General features: G+C 38.3%; 1 protein-coding gene across 1 annotated transcript in view; it reads left to right on the top strand.

Moving 5' to 3' along the window:
* Positions 1-13,388, top strand: part of fam222a (family with sequence similarity 222 member A) — a 28,269-nt gene extending 14,881 nt beyond the window's left edge. Inside the window, exon 2 of the mRNA XM_007901851.2 lies at positions 9,397-13,388. Coding sequence (XP_007900042.1) covers positions 9,397-10,664 — 1,268 coding nt within the window. The 3' untranslated portion in view covers positions 10,665-13,388. The remainder of the gene's footprint in view (positions 1-9,396) is intronic.
* Positions 13,389-17,504: the final 4,116 nt, after the last annotated feature.

Raw genomic sequence — 17,504 nt, 5'->3', positions numbered from 1 at the left:
TGTGTTTGACAGTTTTAAACAGCAACCACACAGGGTCCCCATTAATTTAAGTGCAAGCGATTTAAATTAGTTTACTGGATTATGCTTGGAAGGCATTATAACTTTAGATGGGAGTGACCTTAGTTTGGTTTTATGATTCAGTTTGACACAGATCTGCTGATGTAGTTCAAATTCAATGGTGTGTGAAACCTTGGCTCTGCTCCAAATCTTTTAAGTTCATGCTAGGATTTTTTTACAACAAAGTTTCATTTTACATGAAAGCCAAACCCATCCTCTGTGAAATGTTCAACTACAAAGTGGCTAGTCAGTTTTTAAAACATCTGGTGTGGCAGATATCCTTTGCCCCATTTGTTATATTTGAGCCTTGGGACATCCTCCTGATGTGAAAGCTACATAATGCGATTTATTTGGGGATGTAATTTGGAGGCTTATTTTTTAAACTATTTTGTATGAACACTTTGACGTTTGGTTTTTGTGTGAAGTTTAAAGATTTTACTTTTTAAGGGTAGGACAAGCCTCCCGTCCAGTCCTCACTGCTTCATCTTTACATCAATGCTTCAGTTTTTTGTTTCAGCCTCAATTTGTTTTTCAAGTAGATATTTAGGCTTGTTTAGAGCAAAACCTTTCCTAACCACTCCCTTGTTTAGGTCCAAGTTTAGTGGAAAAGTTGCACCCATGGCAGGCCTAAACACTGGTTATTTTTCCATTTGTAGAAGTCTCGCAAAAGTAATAATATATATGATGCAAGTAAAAACAGTCAAAAAGACAGCAAAACCTGCAACCATTAGCATTATGTGGGCAAGGAACATTCAAACATTTTATCAAGGTATTCTACAGGTTCAAAAAGGAAGAGTAAAGAATACTCGAGGCCAGCAGGTTTAAGCAAATGTTTAAATTTGTTTAAAAGAGGAAAGACCTGAAAGTGTCATTATCACAAAAAGAGAGACTGCTCTCAACAGTTTTTAAAAATCTTACCACTGGGGGAGGGAGGATGAGCAAAGCAAACCCACATGGTCAGTCGAGAGTTGCTGGAAATGGAAACCGGTGGAAGGAGACCACTGTCCCTTTTAAAATCTAATTGCTGTATGACATCGAGAAAGGGCCTCTTTAATACTTCAGCTGTTCACAGTGATGTTGACACAGCTGCCTGAGCTGTTTTAGTGGCTGCTTCTCACGCCGTGGTTACTGTACTGAAGAGGCACCTCGTCAAGCTGTCTATCTTCAGTCGGAGATGGCAGTGATTTAGGTGGACCTGCTTGTCACAATAATTATAGCTTGTTGGCTTGCAGTAATTGCCACAAGAGGGGCAGAAAGAGAGGAACAGAGAATGTAGCACTCGGAGCAGTTTTTTAAAAATAAGTATGCTCTAATTACCTCTGAAACAAGAATGTCATTCTACTGGATGTCCTTCAGTCATGCTGATTGTACCCCTGAAGCTTCGAGGGAGAGAAATGATGGTATCCTTTTAATGATTTTAAACTTGGTTTATTTTGTTGAAGTTATTAGTACTCCACAAAATAAGCAGTTTTATAATCTAAATTTGTTTAGTCTTTAACATTCTCCAACTGAAAAATGTGTATAGAGCTTTAACTGTTATTGTTCACAGTGCTTTGGTAAGTCAAATTAATGGCACATTTGTGAAGGTTCTGAGTTCAGTACAGTTAATGAGGCTGCACTCTTTCAGCTGAGATGCTAAAACCAGGTCCAACTATAAATATAAATATCCCATTACAATATTTATAATAAATAATAACATAAAAGTTAGTTTGTGATATTGGGATACATGTTATGGATCAATCCAATCCAGTGTGGGGGGACTGATTCATTGTGAGAGGCACTGTCCTTCAGATGGGATGTTAAACATAGACTTTTTCAAATAGATGTTAGATTTTGAAATGAGAAGGAATTTTTTTCCAGCGTCTTGGCTGACAATCCTCCAGATAAAATTGGTGATTCAATTCATGGCTGTTTGTGGCATATTGCTTTATGCAAATTGGTTACCACATTCACCTGCAAATATATAGTCACTGCATTTCACAGAAATGTTGTTAAGCACTTGAGACATTCTCAACAATATAGGTGTTATATCAAATTCATGAATTATAAATTAATTTTACTCTCTTAAATCACATTCAAAGCGATAAGTAATTCTGATGCCAACACACTGCTCCCCAGAGGGATGCCTCAGAATCCTAATTAGTGGAAAAATGTTTGAAAGAAAAACAAGGATAGAGTTTATTTAAAATGAATGGAAAATATGAACTAGTAAGAATTGGTTTCTCAGTTGGAATGTATAAAACTCCCAAGATGCTACCGTGCATGAAGGGTGCTGTGTAAAGCAAGCATTGTATGTACAGTGGTTAGTCTGCACAGTTCAGTTTTAGTTTTGATGATTTAAAATGTCTGGTATTGAAACTTTCTGCAACAATCTGGGTTTATTGGATATCGAATATTCCAAACTGATTCTTTGAGTTTCTGTTTTACTCCTTGCAAACTCAACAGGAGTTGAGAAAACACCCATACTGCAGCCATATAAAAAGTTTTCTAAATAAATTGTGACAATATCTGCTACAATAACACCTAATTAAATTGAGCAGTAATCCAATCCTAGGGTTCTGATGACAAATTTAAACCGTTTGAGCTTTGTATGGTTTGACCTTGACTGAACCCCTAGATTAAATTACTGTCTTGTAATTCTGTATTCTTTCTGTGCTGGGTTTGCAGCCTATTGCATTTGTGGATTGTACAGAAAGAAATGTTTAGCTGCCATAGAAATTTATTTTTTTGCTTCTGCCGAACTGATAAACTCTTGTTTTTTTAAAAAAACTGCTCTTTTTGATGTTGCAGTGGTCCAGATTGTACATGTCTTTCTGGATTTGGGTTTAAGAATATCTTTGGAATTGTTGGACTAATTGATGCTTCAGTACAGGAGTGTTTCTTCCCCTTTTTGCTATCTCTCTATTCTCTGCAATGAACACGTCAGCTTTTAGTGTCTGTTGCCAGCTAATTAATGCCATGGTAATTGGCATTTGGGTTTATACGATCCTCGGGTGGCTCCAAGGGCAGGCAGTGCCAGCATGAAGGAGAATACTCACATTTATCTTCTGTATTCAGTCTGTCGGAAAGGTCAAAATAATCAGAACGGGGAGGGGGCAGGCATTTTGACTAATCACCATTTAACCCTTCAAGGACCATTGTAGTATAATGTTTTGCTCCATATGAGTAATGATGCTGTTACTATTAGTTAGCTAGATTATAAGTTAGATCCAACCGCCCACAATGGCCAGAATTAACGTATGTTTAAAGCTCTAAGTCTTGGAAATTTGTTTGGAAGTTTAAAAGCAGATGGATCATGCTTTTGTCTAAGTGATCTACTAACTCCTATTAGGTGAGGATCTTGAGCATTGCAACATATTTTATGCAGTAGACTTTAAAGATATAATATATTCCTTGCATTTGATATAGCGCCTTATCATGACATTGTGACTTCTCAAAATGCTTCGCAAGATATTCTGTAAACTGCATTGACTCTGTATTTTGTGGGCGAAACACAGCAGGCAGCTAGTCAGCAATGTTCCACAAACAGCCATGGATTGAGTGACCAATTTTATTTGAGGCATTTGTTGACTGGAGAAACCTCCTTCTCCTTTCCAATAGTACCATGGCGAGAGTGCTACTAATGAGGCAGGCTGACACACTAATGGACCATAGGCCTGAAATGACACCTATTTTCCCCTGTAAGCGCATTGTGCGATAAAATTTATAAATCGCAGTTATCATAAAGAACTAGTTTGCAAATTAACTTTTGGGCTTCAGATAGAATGCAATCTCCATTTGCAAAATGAGGCACAGCAGAATGCTTTCATGGGTTCTCTGTCATTGATTCCAATATGATGCTCGGGAATGTTCATTACAGCTATAGCATATGGGTTAAAAACAGTCCTTAAAATATTATAATCCCAAAGTTTGGGATAAAATTACTGTTTGCAAATCCTTTACTCTGTCCAGAACAAACTGTCTTGAATTTGTTTTAGTTAGTTTGCTAAAGTTTTCCAGGTTGGTGACCTTGTGTTTTTAAAAAAATATGGTGCCATATTGAGTAATGTACAGATTTTGGACCAGCTGGCTTCAAGATGTAATTGAAGTATGGATGTGTTGATTCCAGGAAACAAGATTGTTGCTAAATCAGTGTGTATCTGCTGCAGTAGAAATTGGTATCATTATCCTTCAGTGCTGGAAATATATAGGGCCTACTTAAATATTTCCGAATATCTACTAGCACTGGCAGTAGATAAGGGGAGAAGAATGTGGCCATGGGTTAAGAAAGTGTCTTATCCCACACCCCAAATTATCAATTCAAATGGCTCGAGTCTTTACTGATCAGCTGTTTCAAGATGTTTCTACTAATTGACTATTTTTCCTCTTCATCACTATTGGTTTTGACAGGAAATTTGGAAATGGTTGTAATTTCAGCACACTGATGAATCCTCATTGTAGTACTCTTTAACACATTACTGTATCATCTTTATGGGTATTTAATGCACAGGATTCAAAGTTAAAGCTAATGGGAAATACCATACTACAAAGTAATTTCCGTCTTCCTCTTCTTCCAATCCTTCTGAATATTTTCCAAATATTTACATAAGTTTTGCTTTTGTTTTTCAGTATAGGAATTAAACATTTTCTCCCACTGCAGATGCTCGTTATCTACATTGCTTACCACACTCCCAGGATAAGTGTAACGCAAGACAGGTTCAGAGTAAACTTTTCTCAATTCTAGGTTCTATATCCATAAATTCTAAATTATCCAAAACTCCGCCATCCGCATCAAACTTCACAAGCTCATCACCCATCCAGTCCTCACTAGGCTCCACTGGCTGCCCGATTTCTTGTGGATTATTCAGAACTCTGCAGTTTGTGTCCTCTCCCAAACCAAGCTCTGTGAGCCGATCACCCCATCCTCACTGGGCTTCACTGGCCAACCACAAGCTTGCCGTTGTAACTTGGGTAATGACTTGTACTTGGTTGATGACTTACGATTTGGTCCCTATGCATTTTTTTAATGGTACGTGGTTGCATTATAGAGCTGTTGGAATATGTTCTGACTGATTTAGGAACAGCCTCCTGTTGGATTATTTTTGTGTTCTCGTATTAGCCTGGAACAAGGCCAAGCCTTGCATGGTCCTCGGGTTTATTTCCCTTCCGGTTTTAAGCACCTAATTTGCTTCATCTATGCCATGGATGTTGGAAATGTATTCATTTTCCACAGTTAATGGCCCATCAGATACTTGGAATGAACCCAAAATGAAAGAGTAATGAATGCAACAAATGTGTTTCCACAGCATTTTATCATATAGCAGATTTCTAAAGGCTGGAGATGTGGGATTTTCTATTTATTTTATTTCCACAGTGTACTTGCCTGACAGGATAGTTAACGTAGCACCAATTTAATTTTATTTTTCAACCATTTTTTGATGTGTAAAATTGCATCAACGTGACATTTTTTTGTGTTCATTATGATTCTTGTTGATTTATTGCTGAAGTGAAGAACATGCTCTTATTGTGTTGTGGGCTAGAAGCAATGCTAAGCATCCATGAAATTGCTCTGATAACATGCCTTTAGCACAACCACAAAAATCTCTCTCTCCCTTTGCATCAGGTGACATTATTCTTGTTTGCTATCCTTCTCATCCCACAACAATCTGCAGCTCCTGCTAACAGCAATGGTACATTTAATTTTGGAAAGAGAGGGGGATGGAATCACTAGAGTGACTTCATAAAGGGCCATAATTTGTATGGTAGAATGTTGTAGATGTCTGTGACTTTCCTTCCCTTCACTCCCATTCCAGTTTGTTTCTACCTGGAGAAATCTGTTTCCGGTTTATTTTGACTCTTGATCTCATCACTTTAGCAAGGATGTCAAGGCAATAAAGGGGGCAATTATTATTATTAATAGTAATAATCGAGGAGGTGCAGAGATTTAGGAGGATAATACTAGGGGTGAGTGGTTTGGCCAATGAGCAGAGACTAGAGGAACAGTATTTTTAATTGGAACAAAAAACTTTGATGGGTGACTTTAAAATAATGAGGGGTTTGGATAGAGTCAATAGGAAGAAATTATTTTCACTGTAAGTTGGTGATTAGAGAGTATCAATTTAAGATAGCCAGGAAATGGGGAGGTTAAGAGAATTTCTTTCACGCACGGTGTATAGAAATGCCCTGTCGGGACCTATTTTGAGACAGAATTTGGATAGATATTTATTAAAAAAACAGTAAGCTACAGTGGTATGACTAAAGGGCAGGTAAACGGGACTAAAATGGGGCTAACACAGACATGATGGGCCAATTGGGGTAATGATCTTTTCATTCTGGAACCTATTACTAATATCCAATCCCGCACTCAAGAGTACTTTAACTATGGCTTCCCCTGGACTTTGGCAATGCCCTGTGTTCCATACATTTCAGCATGAACTTCTCTATGTCTCCCATCAGTGGCTGAATACCAACCCTAAAAGGCAGAAATGTAACATCCTCATGTGTTAAGCCTGTGTTTCTGACCTTCTGTTCTAAGTGTCATTGCAGATTATTCTATCAGATGTATCCAGTTTCTGCATGAAAACACGGCGCTTGAAAGTTGGGAATTTTTAGAATTTTAGTACTAAGCCCATTGTTGCTTGTGCTTTATTGACTTACATCTACAAATAGGCCTAGAATGGAAATTGGAAACAGTCTTACAGTGGGTCCGCGTTGTTTTAACATGGCTTCAACATCTGGCAGAACTTAGATTAAAGCTGAACTCCATTAGAGCTTTGGCAGTACAACCAATTTTCCATCATCCTCTCCCTTCAGGCACTTTGAGAAAACGTTCTTTTCAATTCACAATTTGAGGGCAATCTAGAAAATCAACCAGCACTGTACTTCATCTTAAAATGCATGGGTGGCCACTGTGGAACATGTCACCTTCCTTAAGGGCTGCATGTGGCCTCAATTCTAGAACCTTTCATACACTCCCATTTTAGAGACATTCTAATCCAGATGTGAGCCTGATTTAAGCATGATCTTTCTTGTCATGTATAGTTGAATTAAAGACCAATTGTTTCAGTCCCATTTACCTGCCCTTTGTGTGTCAGCCTGGCTCAGTTGACAGCACTCTCACCTCTATCAGAAGGTTGTGGGTTCAAGCCCCATATTCAGAGTTGCAACTCATATTGCGGTGATGAGTTATCAGAGTTTCACTGTATTCAAAAAGAGATCATTCACTTCATGGCTGTTTGTGAGACATTGCTGGCTGCTGCGTTTGCCCATAAAACACTCAGTATATCTTGTGTTGTGAAGTGCTTTGGGACATCCTCCCGACATGAAAGACTCTAGTAAATGTAAAGATTATCAATACGAGGAAGTATTATTATGGTCATAATATGAGTTAACATCCAGGAAGCAAAAAAACATGCTACATGTTGCATTCTAGCATTCAGCATCAAAATTGTTCAACTGTGATAAAAATGAGTTGAAATTGCTGTGTAATTTTAATTGTAAAATCCAATGGCTGTAAGTCATCCTTTACTGCTTTGGGGAAGTGCGTGAAGGCTGTTTAATAGTTTTTTTAAAAAATACTCGAAGTGTCGAAATTCATGATAATTTCACTGCTCTACAATATTTTTTTGTATGAAGTGGGTGGGAACTTTGTATCCTCAATTCCAGCACTGGCATTCATGTAGCGTCCTTCATGCAAGATAAGTATTTTGGAGCACTTAACCATAGCAGAGATTGATGCCAAGCTAATTTTTAAAATTTTATTTGATATTATTAACTAATAATTCTAAGTAAATGTTATACTAGCACCTGGAGATCAAATGGACCTAAAATGCACAAGCAATTATCAGTGTATACTTCATGAACTTGTCTCAACATTTAGATAAATCTACCTATTCGTTAGTTTTCAGATAGGAGGCAACTTAAGAGCATAAAAATTCCTAGACGAGAAAACAGTTTGCCTTCCACCATCCTTGCAGTCATATGCACATGTTAAACTATACACTTCAAATAGTTTATGTCCTGGATTCAAAACCAAGTCCTCTACTGTCAGTCAGATCTGTTCCTAGTGGCACAGGATGTCATTCACTTCATGGCTGTTTGTGGGACATTGCTGGCTGCCACATTTGCCCATAAAACACTCAGTATATCTTGTGTTATGAAGTGCTTTGGGACATCAAACACAAGTTGCACAAAATACAATAGCTGACTTGCACATACTAAAAAAGGACAGATAATAAATGCAGCAGCTCTACTCAATCTTCATGTGGAGAGTTGAAGCAAAAATATGGAATTGAATCTCTTGTTGAATAGCTGCTAATCCTAAATGAAACGCGTTGATTTCATTTGAACACATTTCCTGCTCAGTGAAATTCACAGCACACAGTTGCCTGTAATTGGGCAGTCATCTGTCAATTCCATTTCCAGCATCAGCCATTCTTATGAATGGCTTACGTGGGAATTAGAACTGTTGTAATGTTGCAGTAAAAGTAGGTGTTTTTCCTTAATTATAATAATCCTTGCATTTGACATAGTACCAGGACATATGAAGCCTCTGCCCAGAAGGTTGTAGTTTCATTCACTCCGCACGTTGGTTCTTGGCTGACATTCCAGTGCAGTTGTAGGGCAGTGGTGCATTGTTGGAGTTGTCTTTAAAATGGGATGTTTAAACCAAGGTCCCAGCAGTAAGGTCCCTTCAGGTTTATGTTCAAGATCCCTAAAAGAGGAGTTTCTTCTGATGTCCTGCCCAACAATTCATACTTCAGTTTGTTCATTCTCCTTGTGGGTGTTTGTGCCAACAACCTTCTTGGGTAACTAGTCTGGAGTAATTAATGAGATGATCAGTGCATGCAAGATAATTTAACTGTTAAACTACACAAGGTTCTTTAGCGACCAACATTTCCACTGTTTAAATTTATCTCCTGCATGGGAACATCTCTAAGCTGTATCCTCAATATGGTCCACACTAAAACCATTCATTGAATTAGAAAAAAATGTGACCATGGTACTGACATGAGCTCTTTAAATATATCTGAAGGAAGGAGTCATTGATTTAAAAATAGGCTCTGCATTTTTTTCCATCTCAATTTGAGGGTGTGGATCAAATCTCTGCACAAGATTTTGGATATATATAATTTTCATTTCAGTTAAAAGGAATACAATATAACAAGTTTTGGTTTAGCTGAGAACATGTGTTTGTGTCCTGTTAGCTCTTCTGCTAAACAGCTTATTTGTTGACATCCAGTGAAGACAAAGTTGGTATGTGTGTCAGAGAAGCCCTCAGAAGTGAACGCTTCAGGTGAAAGTACAATTAGGATTTCGATTATTCCTTTGTTCTAATTTAACTGTCATATTTTGTTTCAGGTGAAACGGGCACATCCACACATTCGCCAAGGTATCCCAGCCCAGCTGAACTCGATGCTTATGCCCAGAAGGTGGCCAGCAGTCCTCTAACAATCAAGATCTTTCCTACAAATATCAGGGTTCCTCAGCATAAGCACCTTAATAGGACTGTGAATGGCTATGACACAACCGGGCAACGCTACAGCCCATACCCCTTGCATACTGGAGGCTACCAGGGCCTATTAGCCATTGTGAAGGTACACAGTAAAAGCGTTGTGAAAAATTCAGAAGGCAAGCGGACTCGGATGTCCCCTGCGCAAATTGTAAATGGCAACATTGGACCATACCCCGTGCCGAGCACTTTAGCACAGAGTCAATCGTGTCCTGGACAGCTAACTTACCATAATAGCCAAAAGCCTTTGGAGGGACCTGTTCCACCTAATGTGACTGTTTCAACGTCTGTCATTCCAATAGCAGGCCAAAGCCTGGCCCTACAGCAGTCAAACCTTCCCTCTATTCAAAGCATAATTTACCAGATAAACCAACAATGTCAGGCCCAGGCTTCACAACAGGTCTCCGCTGCTGTTTGTCAGGGTGCCATCGTCACCAACCCAAGCCCGGCTACTGTGGTCAGCCGGAGCAGCGTCAGTGGTTTTGCCAGCCTGGCGAATGGAAGTGTAGTATACACTGGATCTGTCATACCTGAATGCCGTGGGGGAGCAGAGCTGGCTGCTGCTTCAATTGTGGCCTCCACAGCAGGACCGAAACCTGGGCTCTACCCAGACGGAATGGATTATTTGATATGGCAACAGAAACAACAGATCCGAATGTACTCTGGCAGCGGTGGGGGTGGAGTAATAAGTAAATCACCGGAGGTTTGTGGTATCCCACGGTCGTACACGTTGGCGCCTACGATTGAAAAAATTCCATCGTCTCCTTTGAACTGTGTGGGCATGCACTGCAACTTTTCGACGGGGCAGTATTTGGCTGCCCCTTGGAACAGCATACTGGTGACTCCAGATAGCGACTGTTACAACCCCCAGGAGCTCACTAATGGCCACCGTGACCTTGTAGTTCACCCTTCAGATGGGCTCACTAGTGTCTCCAGTAGAACGCTGTGTAATACCTCTATCCTTAGCAGTAGTCTGCAGTCACTGGAGTATTTGATTAATGATATTCATCCACCCTGCATTAAGGAGCAGATGTTGGGTAAAGGGTATGAGACTGTGTCAGTACCCCGACTGTTGGACCATCAAAATGCTCACATTCGACTACCCGTTTACAGATAGAAAGAAACCTCTCTGCTGCTTGCAAAAATAATAGGGCAATGGTATAAAATCTGTTAGAGATATACACAGAAACCTCCAGCCCACAGTGGTCAGAAAGGCACCTGAAGTGGAGTTTTTAAAACTATCCAGGGATTATAAAACACTGGAATGAGTTTGGGTTGGACTATAAAATCCATCTGTGTTAATGATGAAAGATGGCAGTTTAAAAATAATAAGACGGGGATCCGAAGTGGACTTCAGAAGACGAGTCGCAAGCAGACACGTGTAGAAAGCTTTACCGTGTGTGCTAATGGGTCTGCATGCAGAAATGTTCTTTTTTATTCTAATACTGCGCTGAATTCCGTGAATACTGTACTTGGTCCCGAGGTCCTCGCCATTGCCGCTTTGTCATCATTGCTGTGGTTACAAAAATGAGCTACTGCCTAAACCCTAGTGGAGAGTCATATTGCACTGCATTGGGAAAAAAANGCTAAATGTGGGGACAGTCCAGAATATTCTAAGAAAAATAACTTGAAAACTTGAACTTTCATTTTTATTATTTTAGTTAATTTTTATGTTGATGTGTTGGCTGCTAAAAACTTTTTGAAAAAATACTTATTTTCCAGTTAGTCTAGAGAGGCGGTAAAATTATTCCACTGAGGGAATCATTTTTAAATGAAATACTGTATGCCTACAATTGTTGCTGTAGTGGCACAGCAAGCTGTGAGAAGAAGCATGGGTTGAGGGTATTGATAAAATGCACTCGAAAGAATGCTCTACTCATTATTACAGTTCTTTCCATAGGACTAAAGAACCCATTAGGTATAAATGGGTTTTAAGAGCAAATTCCCACAAAAGCATTTTAAACGTCTACATACTGGTAATATTTTAATCTAATAAGTGAAATAAAGGCCTGTTCAGCAATTAAGAACACCCTTAGATTTCATCTTGATGTACAATTATAATTACCCCACCCCCCAAAAAAAAATCTTATCTCAGTGCTGCTTATCTGCTTATGTACTGCTCTTCATCCAAGAGGCAGTCCTAGGCAATCATTTACCAGTTCTGCCAATGTCTTTCTTTAACTTGCCATTAGGTGCTTTGTGAGACAGATATGAAATGATTCACTAACTTTCTCTCCTTCCCCTCACACACCCCTTCCATTCCACTCCCTAAAAGAGTCATTCATTGTCACAGACGCAGTTAAGATTGTTTTTTTTCCCCCTCCTAATTGTGAAGCATTGTTGTGTAGGTGCTTGCAAATCCATAAGGACGGGAACTGGATTGAATAAAAATATCCTTTAAACGTTCAACATCCCCTTCTTGAGTAAACATGTCTATGCCAGTCAGGGTGCCATTGTCATTAACTGCATCTATTGCACAGCATTTTGCTAAACTGCATGATTTACTTGATGCCTAGGAAATTTTGTTAGATTATTAGTAAATTCTAAGTTGATATCTTCTCTAGCTGTGGCTTATTTTGAGGAAGTCTACTCTGTCCAGCTCCCTAAGAACCAATGCAATTCAGCCACCCATGACAAATACATTTTAGCCATATGCTCTCAACCTTCTAGTTAGAAGTAAAATACTGAATGGCTTGAGTAAGTTTCAAATAACCTGTGCATGGTTTAACTGAACAAAATATACCACAGAGCCTTCAGATGATCCAAACTTTTAATAGTTGTATTTTTAAGGAGCACATTGGAACTGACTGGTTTTTAAAGTGCATATGGGAATTTGAGCATTGCAGTAAACCGTTTCATTTGCTTTTAGACATTAATTAGATTTAAACCAATTTTGTTAGCTGTTTAAATATGTGCATATTCTCCAACTTTTACCCACTGTGCACACATGATTGTACAATTCCTTGGGTTTCTTTTATTCTCTGGAGGAAGCAGGGGAGCGAGCAAAATTTATTTATCTCCCACCAGGCAATGGGAGTAATTGTAGAGACAGAGGAATGTGGCACTAAAAACATTTCTAGTATCTCCTTTCTTGATTTATTTCTCTCTGCCCAAAGTAATTCCATAACATTAAAATCACAGTTAATTTTAAATGATTTGCAATGGTGCATTTGTACCAATTAACTTACAATAGTGTATATGGTTCAGACTGGAAGGGAGGAGGGGAGACATTAATTGTAATTTTGCTAATGGACAGCAAATATTTTTGATCTTCTGGTCAGCCAACATCATTCTTGATTTTTTTCTCATTCAAAAAGTCTTGGTTACAGATGTCCTAGATTAATTTTGCAATGTTAATTGGTTATCCCACTGTCTTGTCACTTGTGGGACCTGGATTTGAACCCAACCCACACCAGCAAGATGATATTCTATCTGTTAATAGCTATTAGGAGTTGAAAAAAAATCACTTTCTTGAGTGCAAGTGCATAGCATAAAGCATCCCTGAACTTAGTAGAAAATTGGCATCTTCCTGAAATCGTAAAGCTAGCTGAACTGCCAAATGGTGCATTGGGGGGTTTCTTCCAAAGTTTGGTAAAGGTGCAGTGTTTGTGTCAGAGTGGAGGAAGCTTCACTGTTCCTAATTTATTCTATCCTTTACCTAAGAATGTTTGAAGCTGACACAGCATACCGTGCTAATGTTTGAAATGTTCAATTTCCAGCTTTAACAAACTTAAATCCTCCAAACAAAAAGTTTGACCTTCATAATTTACTGTAATTGTATCTATAAGAGAAAACCCCAATAATCCTTAGTCTTAATAATTATAGACCACAGTAATTGAGTTGGAAGAATCGTGTGCACAAAACTTAGCACTCAACTAAGCCAATACTATTTTGGCAGTACCCCAAATCCTGTACTGGCATTGGACTAGCTTGCCTTATTATGTCACAGTCTCAATCCAGCAACAAAATCTACTGCAGAAAAATAATTAAACTTACAGGACAAAATTGTCCTCATTATTGGTGCTGAGCTGGTCTTTATTTTAAATGCATGTCCGGCTTCATTTAGATTCCGCTTATATACAGGGAGCAAAATGCATCGATTCAAATTTAAAATGTTTGTTTCTTGCTGTTCAATTGTGACTAGACGCATAATTTTGCCAAGAAAAATTATGCCAGGATTTACTCCAGAATGAGTTTGCAACATTTGAATTCTATGCTCAGATGGTAATTGCAAATTTGTTTTTTCCCTGTACTGTGACTAGTGGTCAAAGGAAAACTTCTCTCTTCTTCCAACCCCAGCCCTTCCCTCCAATAATACTGATGTATATTTTACTAAATCTCTGTTCAATTGGAAAGGTTGAACGTTAAAAGCCTTGCTTATTTAAATAGCAGATAAGTACCATTGGTAGAGAATCAAATAGATAATTTATAGAGTTTTTAAAAATTTAGTTGCATATAGCCAAGTATCTCCCTGCAATGCTATTGTGTCACAGATAAATGGAGTCACTTGAATCACACCAATTGTGTTGACCTTGTGTGGAGAAACCAGATTCTACCTTCCAAACATGGAATGACCTAGTGTGCCAGCCAAGTATGTACCCTGTAATGACTACACATTGAGATTGACAGTGAGAGCTTTTTGCACTATGATCACTGTAACGGCAGTAAATGACAGCATCAAAGAATTTTTAGTTGAGGCAATTTTCTTTTTTACTCCAATTAGATATAAAAATGACCACAGGATCCGATGGGAAGATGAGAAATTTTGAAACTGGGTTGCCCTCTACTGGATGTGTTCTGTCAATGTTCAATGGTACTGTTGCAAAACTGTTATTAGGGTTTTTAATTTCCCCGAAGTTGAAGTCAATGTGACATTCCTCTACATTTGCTTTACGTGCAGGTATATAGATTGGGCCGGGATTGACTTTTAATCAAGACAAGTTGAGAAATCATTAGGAAAACAAAACTAAAGTGGCATTTTATAGCACTGGGACCAAAACTAAAATTATTTATTCAACCCTGCACCAGAAATAGAAAATTGCACTTTTCCAGTGTTACCACTCAGTTTCTATCCCTGATGTTCTTTTGATAAAAAAGTTATAAATTTAGAAATATTCTAAATTGGCTGAATTAATGACTACTAAAGGACTTAAATCATAGCATATTGAAAACGGCAATCTGTTTCAATAACCACTTTTTGGCAGATGCTAGTCAACCAGTTAATTCCAGCTGTGAGTGAACTGGTACAAACTAGACTTTCCATTCAGGAGAGAAAAATAAGCAATTGGTATTCTTACTGTAGTTCCATGTAGAGAACTGACCTCAGGTTTGAGGCAGACGCTGCTCCTTCTGATAGTGACTCTTCCTGGATCACTGACACCAATAGAGCTAATCCAGAATATATTCCGCCCACGGGTGACCCTATCAGCTTTGCTGGAGCAAGCAGATTCTTGGCCAAACAATAAGCTGTGTGCATTAGGATAATGGTATTAAATTTCAAATAGATTTCTGCTTAGAGCTCTCCATCATTCTTCTCCTTGTCTCCCTCAGCTGTTGAGACACTGCGACATATGGTGTGTCATTAGGAAGCTTTGGCCTAGTGAAAAGCCCCTCTCCTAAAACAGTCAAATACAATTTTTTTTCATTTAGGGGAGGAGAAGACGGATTGAAATCTAAAGAATAGCATTTGTTTTAAATTCAGCCCTGCTTGAGGGCTCTAAGAAAGGCTTTATTGCATTATTTTTTTCATACGACTTGAGTAGGAGGATGGAAAAACAAATGTGTCCATGTTTATCTCTGTCCTGCGAGAGTCACTAATCATATTTGCCTCAGACCTTGCACATTCTGCTCAAGTAGTTTCATCAACATTTTCAAGGGAATCATGAAAAAAACAAATTTTATACATTTAAGGGGGAAAGAGAAGGGAGGAAGGAAGGGCTGCCTTGACAACCTAATTAAAAAGCCCCACAAGTCTTCCTACTCCTGCTTCCCCCATCCAATATAGACAAAGAAACCTCTTAACTGTGTAAGGGGAAATATAATCAATTGTTTTATTATTTAGGAGCAAAAAAAGTTTAAAGGCAATGTGCACCTATGGCAAAAAAAGTTTATATTTTTGTCCTGTTTTCACCTTGTGCTGGAGTTCAGTTTGCTGTAGAAGGGGAATAAGATGTCATGTTTTACGTTCCGTAGGTGAGGAAGGAAAGGAGTGAGGATCTAGTTTAAAAGGTAAAAAGATTTTTGTCTGATAATCGGTCTTGCTGCAAGAGTCTTGCAGTCGATTAGTGCCTGCAGCTTGGCAGCTGCTGAAATATCTTCATGGAATTAGATAGTGCAGATTCATTTTATACAGGGAGCATTGTGGAGTGAATGATTAGCAAAATAGGCTCCACAATATGAAATGCCCAATTTTGTTTGCCAGCTGAAAACATCTGGAGATTGCAGATGTTTCACAAAGTACAACTTAGATTTTTAAAAACCTTTGAAGTGCAATCAACTTGTGCATCTAAATTAGATGTTGCTGTTATACAGTAATAGTGCTAAACACACTTTGTTTTCTATTCAAATCCAGCATCAATTTAGTAGGTTTTGTACGTTATAGCTACAATCATTATTCGTTTCATTTTATCATATGTTCCAAACAATGAAGGATCTGTGCATTCTCCCCCCCCCCCCTTTTTTTTGTTGCTGGCAACAGGTTGCATTGGTGCACCTACTGAAAGCGAGCTTTATATGTCGAGTACATTTGTTTTGTCTGAAATCGTAAATGAGTCATGTGTAACATGTCAGTCATGTCACTTCACTCACCCAGACTTTATGCTCTATTGCTCTTGGAAGTTTAATGACATTACAAGCCCACTGCAGCACAATCACGGTGGATGGAGATGGATTCTCCCCAGATATTTTATACAGAAGTCGATATTTATGAGGGACGTATATAATCAGGAGGATGAAATACAGGTTGTAAGAAATGTTGGTCATAATTTTCACTGGGTGTTTGAGTTTACGGTTGGCAGTATAGACAGAAAATAAATTACTCCAACATACATTATTTCTTTTAAAAACTTAGTGACAATCTTAAAAAGTTTCATACTACATCTGCAATCCTCTTATTCTAGTTTCAGTAAACTGACGAACACAACCTGCAATGAAGAGAAAAGATTTGAGATCAAAATCAGTTTTAACTGCTCAGCCAGCAATGCCTCACCAAATGTGATTATTTTTAGTACAGTAGTGGGTAAGAGAGATTCAAAGAGGGAGCCCACATATTCTCTGAAGATACGCCCCAGAAAGAAACAAATGATTTGCGAATTCTGAGTAAACAAAGTAGTTATTTGTAAACTGGCGATTTGGCCTTGTTTTATCAACGCCCCCAAAGTTGACAAGTAAATCCTCTTAGGTTGCTGGCAAGTCTAGGACCATGTTAGTGATGCTGCAATGCCCTGCTGGAAGTACAATAGAAAGTTGAACACATTAAAATAGTGCTAGATTTTTATTTATTACTTTCTCCTGCTTGTGCAGCAAGATTGGAGTTTAGAAAGGATTAAAAAAAAGTCTGATGCAGTCTCACCCAAAAATACTATGTTTAGGATTCTGTGTGGGTTACATTATTTGTCATCTATCAAAAATTGTTAATTGGTGCATGTTTTTTTTGCATTTTAAAATCTGATCCTGGTTTATGATATTATTTCTGTTGTACTAAATGGGAACTTTACTTCCATCTTGTCCATCTGGGATCAACTGTTATACAAGTCAGAGGTAGATCATTCAGCAGTGTAAGATATTAAAATGAATATACTCGCCATGGAATTTTATTATAAGTGCAAATTATTTATCTAAACTCACAATGAATGTCCTCAGGCAGTGAGACCCCACAGCACACAGTCAGTGTTGAGTCCAATATATAAAGAGTAAAATCATCCCATGAAATGGGAGTGATTACAAAGCAATCTCTGTT

The sequence above is a fragment of the Callorhinchus milii genome, unplaced genomic scaffold, assembly GCF_018977255.1.
Source record: "Callorhinchus milii isolate IMCB2004 unplaced genomic scaffold, IMCB_Cmil_1.0 Scaffold8, whole genome shotgun sequence".
NCBI lineage: Eukaryota > Metazoa > Chordata > Chondrichthyes > Chimaeriformes > Callorhinchidae > Callorhinchus > Callorhinchus milii.
The sequence above is the reverse complement of the archived record's forward strand: the minus strand, read 5'-3'. Positions and strand labels throughout refer to the sequence as shown.